The sequence below is a fragment of the Trichomycterus rosablanca genome, chromosome 12, assembly GCF_030014385.1.
Source record: "Trichomycterus rosablanca isolate fTriRos1 chromosome 12, fTriRos1.hap1, whole genome shotgun sequence".
NCBI classification, from domain to species: domain Eukaryota; kingdom Metazoa; phylum Chordata; class Actinopteri; order Siluriformes; family Trichomycteridae; genus Trichomycterus; species Trichomycterus rosablanca.
Window position 1 is genome coordinate 37,938,657 of NC_085999.1, and position 10,186 is coordinate 37,948,842.

General features: G+C 42.3%; 1 protein-coding gene across 1 annotated transcript; it reads left to right on the forward strand.

Moving 5' to 3' along the window:
- Positions 1–1,170: 1,170 nt before the first annotated feature.
- si:ch211-140m22.7 (uncharacterized protein LOC570370 homolog) lies at positions 1,171–9,088 on the forward strand. The gene is made up of 7 exons (XM_063005847.1): positions 1,171–1,309; positions 2,634–2,702; positions 2,823–2,922; positions 6,159–7,094; positions 8,032–8,095; positions 8,196–8,320; positions 8,893–9,088. Exons 2-7 carry the CDS (start codon positions 2,658–2,660, stop codon positions 8,907–8,909), a joined length of 1,287 nt encoding a protein of 428 aa, XP_062861917.1. The 5' UTR covers positions 1,171–1,309; positions 2,634–2,657; the 3' UTR covers positions 8,910–9,088.
- Positions 9,089–10,186: the final 1,098 nt, after the last annotated feature.

Sequence of the window (10,186 nt, forward strand, 5' to 3'; positions counted from 1 at the left end):
GGTACTGGACTAGTAATCAAAAAGCACTGCAAGGCGTCACTGTTGGGCCCTTAAGCAAGGCCCTTAACCCTCAATTGCTTAGACTGTATACTGTCACAGTACTGTAAGTCGCTTTGGATAGAATCGTCTGCTAAATGCCGAAAATGTAAATGGAATGCCCAGTATGAGTCCAATCTTATTGACCAGCATTGCTGGCTGAACTCATGTTCCTTCAGTCATGTTCTAAATTCTATTAGAAAGACTTTCCAGAAAAGTCTTAGCTGTTGCATCAGCGATTGTGCGTCTATCTTTATAATAATAAACTTAGTGATATTTCAGTGTTTAGGGCGGCACAGTGCTTCCATGGGTAGCACTGTCGCCTCACAGCAAGAAGGTCCTGAGTTTGATCCCCAGCTGGGACGGTCCGGGTCCTTTCCGTGTGGAGTTTTTATGTTCTCCCCGTGTCCGTGTGGGTTTCCACCGGGTGCTCTGGTTTCCTTTCACAGCTCAAAGACGTGCAAGTGAGGTGAATTGGAGATACAAAATTGTCCATGACTGTGTTCTATATAAAACTTGTGAACTGATGAATCTTGTGTAATGAGTAACTACCGTTCCTGTCATGAATGTCACCAAAGTGTAAAACATGACGTTAAAATCCTTATAAACAAACAAACAAACAAGCTCCTCAATAGGTGGAGGCCACCTTGGCCCTCTCTATATAGGACATCTGAGTTGCTAGACCAGTCCAGTTTGTTATTGAGTTGAACACCCAGGTATTTATACTCCCTCACCATCTCAATGTTCAGACCTTTGATGCAATCTTTTCCTATAATCGATCACCAATTCTTTAGTCTTACTGGTGTTAATGAAAAGCACATTTAGTTCACACCAGGCAACAAATCTAGAAGAAAGCCTTTTAGAAACGTCTAAGCTCTTACATCAGCAAATGTTTGTCTATATTTATAATAATACACATGGTGATGTTTATGTGTTCGGTGTCCACAAACATTTGACACTTTATCCGCCCCCAGGAACGGCTGACCAATCAGAAAGCAGAGAACCTGCCAAGTGGGCGTGTCTATGTCCGAGAAGCGGTGGGTAAAAACAATGCAGACTTTGTTGTGTCCCCACATGCGGTGTGTGTTATGTAATAGTTTATAGTAGATTTTACGGATTGTAGAGCAGGTTCAGATGTTGATTTGGAGTCAGATAATTAACACAGATAATTAGTAGATAATATTATACGTTTTACTGAGTACTTTGTTTTAAAAAGCTGATTTTAAAGTATAATTTGTGCAAGGGGGGCGTGGCAACGTGTGCTGCTATAAAGGTAAGTTATTCAGTTCTGCACATTTAGTTTTTATGTTGGGATTATTTAAGTTCTGTACTGGTGTACTGGTTCTGTACTGGTTCCACTATCAGTAGCATCAACTACCCTATTGGGTTTTCTTTATTTTGTAGGTTCATTCACTTTTTGCATACGACACGGAAATGTAATATATGACATAACATTAAAACCACCTCCTTGTTTCTACACTCACTGTCCATTTTATCAGCTTCACTTACCATATAGAAGCACTTTGTAGTTCTACAATTACTGACTGTAGTCCATCTGTTTCTCTACTTAACCCGCTTTCACCCTGTTCTTCAATGGTCAGGACCCCCACAGAGCAGGTATTATTTAGGTGGTGGATGATTCTCAGCACTGCAGTGACACTGACATGGTGCTGGTGTGTTAGAGTGTGTTGTGCTGGTATGAGTGGATCAGACACAGCAGCGCTGCTGGAGTTTTTAAATACCGTGTCCACTCACTGTCCACTCTATTAGACACTCCTACCTAGTCGGTCCACCTTGTAGATGTAAAGTCAGAGACGATTGCTCATCTATTGCTGCTGTTTGAGTCGGTCATCTTCTAGACCTTCATCAGTGGTCACAGGACGCCGCCCACGGGGCGCTGTTGGCCGGATATTTTTGGTCGGTGGACTACTCTCAGTCCAGCAGTGATAGTGAGGTGTCAGCGCTGCTGTGTCTGATCCACTCATACCAGCACAACACACACTAACACACCACCACCATGTCAGTGTCACTGCAGTGCTGAGAATGATCCAACACCTAAATAATACCTGCTCTACAGCATGAAAGGGGGTAACAAAGCATGTAGAGAAACAGATGGACTACAGTCAGTAATTGTAGAACTACAAAGTGCTTCTATATGGTAAGTGGAGCTGATAAAATTGACGTTGAGTATAGAAACAAGGAGGTGGTTTTAATGTTATGGCTGATCGGTGTATATGTCAATATATGAAAGGTTTCATATATAGTTTGCACACATATGGGCGTATATTACACTTTTTCCTTATGCAGTTTCATAATTCAGTAGGAATTAAATCGCTGTGTGCATTCCATGCAACTCACTGTATATCAAACATATGCAATAATATTGTAAATAGACAAATATAGACTAAAATTCATTAGAAATGAGTATTTTTTCCTCAGACGTGTGATCTATCTGGATTCTAAATCTTGAAACGTAACCCCATTGTTGTTGTTTTGTGTTCTGACATTACATAAATGACATGTTATTATGTAATAGTGCTAATGTGTGCAAAATGCGTGAAACATTCAGCACTAACGATCCTAACATCTTTCTCTAGGACTGAATCGTAAACAGGACTAACATGGCAGCTTCCCTGCTCAGAATTGGTCGACTCGGATGTCTAAAGGTAAAAAGAGTTTCTTTATTACTTGTTGATTGTAAGTTTTATTCCAGCTCACACTGATGAGGTTGTAGAAGAAGTGGCTAATTTATTTATGCTCTGCACTGTGTTTCTTTATTTGGTCAGGCTGTGCAGACGGAGAGTTTAAGCGCATTACGAAGAGCCCCAGCAGTGACCATCAAGTCAAAATCTGGGGAAGGCAAGAAGTCTAAAAAGTCAAACAAAGGTAAGCGCCGCTTATATAGTGTGAACGAATGCTTTCTTTCGGCTGCTCCCGTTCCATTTGCCTGCATATTATGCAACGTTTAGCCAAGGATTTCAGCCAGTCATGAAACCAGAGGACTCAGTCCAGAGCTGAGTCTCATATTCATTCATAAAGACCTTCCTCAGGTGTTTGATTAAGTGCAGAGAATGCTTTGAAGTGTACTTTAAAGAGAACAGAATTTTCTATTAATTAATACCTTCACCCCCTTTTATTTATTATAAGCTGCCTTTATTTACTGTATTAACAGTGGTGATTGGGTTGGTATAACCGTCCTGTTTTATGCCAAACCCACTCTCAGTGTTTTCTACTAAAAAGCTGAATATTTATTACATCTGAGCATAGAACTTGGTTGCAGCAACGTACAGTAGAGAGCACCATGTACTGTATTTGTAGCACCATGCAGTTGTAGCCTAGTGGTTAAGGTACTGGGTTAGTAATCTAAAGGTCGCTGGTTCAAGCTCCACCAGTGCCAGGTTGTCACTGTTGGACCCATGAGCAAGGCCCTAAACCACCAATTGCTTGTTAAAGAGTGGATGTTTATTTATTGGTCAGATCAATGCATCAATGCAGTAACAGCATCTTCTGTTTATTAGTTCGTTTACCTGACAAGCTCTCTCCTTTGTGTTCTGCTGAACCGGCACCTTTATTGGACACTTTGCAGGTCCTGCTTTCCGCTTCCCAAGGATCCTGACCGAGATAAAACATTTTTTTTTTTCTATAATTTACTCTCGTACATTTTTAGGAGAAGTGCGAGAAGACCCAAAGAGAAAGATGAAAACAGTGTGAAAACACTGATTTCTGGTCCAAAAAAGAGGACATTCTCGAAAAAAATAGGACGGATCGTCACCTTATTTTTAACCATTTAGAAAAAAATGTTATTTACTTTTCGTTAAGGTAAAGATTAAGATTAAGGTGAAGATTTCTCAGGGCAGTTGTAGCCTAGCGGTTAAGGTACTGGACTAGTAACCAAAAGGTTGCCGGTTCAAACCCCACCACTGCCAGGTTGCCACTGTTGGGCCCTTGAGCAAGACCCTTAACCCTCAATTGCTTAGACTGTATACTGTCACAATACTGTAAGTCGCTTTGGATAAAAGCGTCTGCTAAATGCTAAAAATGTAAATGTAAATATATATTCAGTGAAAATTTTCAACTAATTACCAGGAAAGACGTTTTGTAATGACCATTTAACTCTTTAATCTTTACAGTGAGTGTTAATGATCCTTAAGCTGGCAGCATTTGCAAAACCAAACATGACATTTACATTCCAGGACGAACGTCTTTGTTAGTAGAGCAAATGATCAGGGTTAAAGGATCTGACATTCCAAGCTGACTGTTGGCCACTGAGCCGTTGCTAATCGTCTGTATTTACCCACAGGCTGCTGTCGTTCTTGTCATCCAGCTTGGCTGAACATTTTAAACAGGCATTTCAAGCCAAGTTGTGCAACAGAGAGTTCTGATTGGCTGTTCCACTTAGCAAATATCTGCAGTAATGATAAACAAATAAAAAGCAAAATAAATGTTATAAATATTTAAAACGTTGACTCATGGTGTATTTCATTTGAACATTTTAATCTAGTTTCCATCAAGTGTTACTAGAAATATTCTAACTAAATGGCTGTTTTTGATTGATTTCCAATTTAATTTACATTTTTCAAATTGATATACACTGATTAGGCATAACATTATGACCACCTTCCTAATATTATGTTGGTCCCCCTTTTGCTGCCCCATACACAACAGACTGTGATGCTCTGTGTATTCTGACACCTTTCTATCAGAACCAGCATGAACTTCTTCAGCAGTTTGAGCTACAATAGCTCGTCTGTTGGATCGGAACAAACGGGCCAGCCTTCGCTCCCCACGTGCATCGATGAGCCTTGGCCACCCATGACCCTGTCGCCGGATTACCACTTTTGATAGATACTGACCACTGCGGACCAGAAACACTCCACAAGAGCTGCAGTTTTGGAGATAGCCATCACAATCTGGCCCTCGTCAAACTCACCCTTTTTTCTGCTTCTAACATCAACTTTGAAGATAAAATGTTCACTTGCTGTGTAATATATCCCCCCCACTAACAGGTGCCGTGATGAAGAGATAATCAGTGTTATTCACTTCACCTCTTAGTGGTTATAATGTTATGCCTAGTCGGTGTATTAATAAGTTGGTATATATTCATTTCCCTATGTATTCTGGTGAGGAGGATTCACACAGAGAGCCTTAAAATGTACAAAGTATCACGCTAAACTCTCTGTATTCTTTCATTGTTTGTTGTGGTACATCAACCAGACAGTAGAAGTCCAGGTTGCAGTGGTAAAGATGGGACTCCCAATCTGGTCGTCTTTTTTTAAGACACTGTTAAGGGTCTGTTCGAAAACCTAGTGAGCTGCCTTGCCTCGGTAGAGAGGATTCTAAGAAGACATCAGACTCATAAGGTAGATGATTTAGACACATGACTTACGTCAAAACAGTTCAAACCATTGTGCTGAGGCGGCACAACCCGCTAGCACGCCAGCTAACGTCTCCCTCTGTGTACCGAAAGCGGTTAAACTGTCCCTGACGAGCCTGAATGTACAAATAAACGACACTTGTATAATTACACCTTTATATAAATTAAACGTCAATGAGAATTTATTTACATTTAAAGGAACTCCGTTGGTTGCTCCACATTTTATTCGTCCGCCACGTTTGTTGTTTTTTGTGAGAAGAGTCGTGCCGCACTGAATGCTGGGATTGCCTTCAGCGCTGAGGAGGCGTCGTACGCTCCCTCGTTATTCAGTCAGATTATCGCTCAGAATTAAGGCGCCTCGGTAGGAGCTTTTTATTGTATCTAAGAATTTAGACACGCCCTCTTCACGGGAGTGTAGGACGACGTGAAATGTGTCTGTGTAGAGAGAGAGCTAGGTTTTCGAACAGACCCCAAATGTGTGTGGTAAGTGCTTGGCCAGGCCGGTGCCACCTCTGAAAAGTGATGGGATAGATTATGAGACTGCTGTGCTACTCTGAGTGAGGGTGATAATGGTGGTTTTTAGTCAGACTTGGTATTAATTGCTTGACAGGGCTTGAAAAGAAAGCATGACAATCCTTGACTCTGTACCACATAACTGTGTTTTTAGGTTGTTGTATCCAGTCTTTGCATAAAGACTAAAGGAAAGTGAATAAAAATGTTTAGAAATAATTGTTTATCTTCCTTTCAGTACCAGAAAAGTCCACATCACAAACATACTTTGATATAGAAAAGCTCGTCCAGCACAAATCCGTTCCTGAAGTCCCCAAGAAGGAGGCTGTAATACCGGCTGCTGCCGCTGCCACTGCGACCATTAAGGCAGCAACAACTGCCACCCCCAGTGCTGAGCAGCCTGTAGATGCTCCTGCACCTAAAAAAGCTGACGCCAAGACTGCCACGGCCTCTGAGAATGAACCTGTACCAGCTTTAGAAGTCTCGACACCTTCTACAAGCCTTACTGAAGCCGCTCCAGCTGCCGAATCAATAATCAATACAACTGTTCCACAAGCGGAGGGTGCAGCTCCCCCAGCTGAAGCTTTATCAAGAGTCGAAACCACGCCCGTTGTTGAAGCTGCACCAGCAGTAGCTCCGCTGGTTACAGATACTGCACCTGTTGGAGAGGTTCCTAAACCTGCTGCCCCTGAAGCCGCTCCTCCAGCCGTTGAAGCAGCCCACGCAGAACCTACCCCAGAGCGAACAGCTGAAGCCACCCCAGACGTTGCCCCTACAAAGGCTTCAGATGAAACAACATCCACAGAGGTCGGCCAGCGAGTAACGGCTGGAGAAACCCACGCAGAAGATAAAACAGAAGTCGCCCCGGAGGTTCCACCTGTAGCAGAGCTTTCAGCTGATGATCTGGTGGCAGAAGCTGTTGAAGCAGTTGTAGAAGCTGCTGCTGAAGTCGTAGCTGAAGTCGTAGCTGAAGTGGTAGCAGACACGATTCCTGTTAAGGCTGTCGTAGAAGCAGTGGAGACCATCGCTGAAGCGGTAGCAGAGGTTGTTGCCGAGGCAGCTCCAGTCGAAGCTGCTACTGAGATGCTGAGGAAAGCAGAAGAGCTGGTGGACACCGGTTCTTCCATCACAGACGCCGCTGAACCTCCTGTTGAAGTTGTGGAAGCATCTGAGGGTATATATTACTCTACAACCCTTAACCCATACATATTAAATACCGACAGCTGTTCACACATCTGTACTGACCACTAGACATCCGCAGAGATTCTCTGATAGTTACTTTTCCAAACTGTCTTGCCCCAACTCATCAATCCGCTTATGTTTCAGCCATCACTGCATCTTTGTTTTCTTACTGAACCTTACAAGATTCGTGTTTTCAGCTGTCTTTATCATTGTCACTGTTGGGCCCTTGAGCAAGGCCCTTAACCCTCAATTGGTGAGACAGTATACTGTCCCAGTACTGTAAGTCACTTTGGATAAAAGCGTCTGCTAAATGCCGAAAATGGGCGGCACGGTGGCTTAATGGGTAGCACTGTCTCCTCACAGCAAGAAGGTCCTGGGTCCGGGTCCTTTCTGTGTGGTTTGCATGTTCTCCCCGTGAGCTCCGGTTTCCTCCCACAGTCCAAAAACATGCAGTCAGGTTAACAAGTGACACTGAATTGCCCTATAAGTGAATGTGTGTGTGTGTGTGCCCTGCGATGGCGTACAGGGTGTTACTGTGTGCCTTGCGCCCATTGAAAAGCTGGGATAGGCTCCAGTACCCCCCCGCAACCCTAACTGGATAAGCGGATAAGAAAATGAATGAATGAATAAATGCTGTAAATGTATTTATAAGGGGCCACGATTAGTGGTCAGCATGGAGGCTGTCCAGTTATTCCAGTCTTATATGGTGCTGGGGCTTAAATGTTAGTGCTGTTTGTGCTGATTAGTGGGATTTACAACCATCAATCACCAGTAAGTAATCACTACATATCAGTCTTGTTTTAAATATGTGTGGTCCTTGTGGAATCAGGTGTTAATTCTTTACTTGTATAAATTTAGCACATAGGTACTTAAAACTCGGCATTAAAAATATGTGTAGTAATTATTATTTATTATATTTTGACTGTCAGCTGGTTTGGACCCCATTCAGAAACTCTTCCTGGATGCGATCCGAGTGTACACCTCACAGAGCAGGTAAATCTGTCCGGACACAGACAGTTTTCCGGACATTACCTTTATAAAGTCGAAACATACTGGTCATTTTTTTAGTAACTGCTTTCTCCTGTACCTCCAGGTTTACTGGTGGCCTGGTTGATGCAGGTCCTGAATACCACAAGGCCCTGGCTGAAGAAACTGCCAAACTACAGAGGTTATATGGTGGCGGTGACATGACGTCATTCCCAGAGTTCAAATTTCCAGGTTGGTTATTTACCTTACCATATAGAAGCACTTTGTAGTTCTACAATTACTGACTGTAGTCCATCTGTTTCTCTGCATGCTTTGTTAGCCCCCTTTCATGCTGTTCTTTAATGGTCAGGACCCCCACAGGACCCCCACAGAGCAGGTATTATTTAGGTGGTGGATCATTCTCAGCACTGCAGTGACACTGACATGGTCATCTTCTAGACCTTCATCAGTGGTCACAGGACGCTGATCCACCACCTAAATAACACCTGCTTTGTGGGGGTCCTGACCATTGAAGAACAGCATGAAAGGGGGCTAACAAAGCATGTAGAGAAACAGATGGACTACAGTCAGTAATTGTAGAACTACAAAGTGCTTCTGTATGGTAAGTGGAGCTGATAAAATGGACAGTGAGTATAGAAACAAGGAGGTGGTTTTAATGTTATGGTTGATCGTTGTATGCATTTTGGGGTATGCTATACTACGAGGATTCTTCACCTGGGCGCCTCAGTATACAGTTTTTAAGCAATTGAGTATTTAATGTTGCAGAACTGGGCTGTAACTGAAATCACTTATTTTCTTCACAGAGCCAAAACTGGAGTAAACGTCGACCAATTTAACAGCATCTACAGCATATTCTCAACACTGCCCCATCATGTACCCAAGCCTACGACAATAATGGAGTCTTCTTCCTGTGTCGCCTTTTTTACCCTTAATTTTTTTTAAACTGTAAAGCCTGGAGAACTATTCAATGTTTATTAAAGATTTCTGTTTCTGTTTGCACTCGCTTGCTTGTGTTACTTAATAGATTTTACTTTGTATATATATTAAACAAACCTGCAAAACGTCTTTTCCTCTGCACAGTGGTTCATTTAATGTGGTCATGAGATACTAAAGCAGCTCAATCATTATGCCTGGGAACAATGTTCCATTATGTCCGGTAGCTTTGTGTATACTGTACACTTTAGTAAACACACCTACCTTGTTGATACAGGACCATAAACGTTGTACTTGCACACAGTGGTTTGTATAGACGTTCTTGGGACCTACAGGTAAAAGTAAAAGTGACATTCTGGATTTGTAAAATCTGATTTGTTAGATGGTGTTCATCTAATTAAATAATAGAAAAAGGTATACAATATATAGACATAGAATAAACAATACAACAGTACAGATGTACAGCACAGTACAGTAAATAAGGTGCAGATGTGCTTTGACTGTATAAGGTAAAAATGTGGGATGTATGATAAGATCCATGTGCATTTTGTTGAAGAGGAGGGATGTTGGAATAGTCCTTGTTTACTTTGGTGATGGCCTGAGGAAAGAGGCTGCGAAGGTGGCGGTTGGCGCAAGTCTCTGCTGGAAAAAGGTTACCCATAATTCCTCAGTTCAAGTTCAATGTCAAACACAGTCACGGTTGATTCTGTCTCTCCAGTTCACCACAGTTGCACGTCTTTGGTCTGTGGGAGTAAACCGAAGCTCCCGCAGGAAACCCACACAGACACGGTTAAATGTGCAGACTCCACACAGCATGGACCTAGACCACTCCACCTGAGAATCGAACTCAGGATCTTCTTGCTGTATGGCTATTGACACTGACTTACATGGAAATAATCAGCAGAACACCTCAGTATCGTGTTACCTGTCATACTTTTACAACCTCAAATCAGAAAAAGTTGGGACAGTATGGAAAACGCAAATAAAATAAAAACACAGTGCTCCTTACATTTACTTTGACTTTTATTTGATGTCAGACAGGATGAACCTGAGATATTTCATGTTTTATCTGCTCAACTTCATTTCATTTGTTGCATCTTCACATCCATTCCTGCATTTCAGGCCTGCAACACATTCCAAAAAAAGTTGGGACAGGGGCAATTT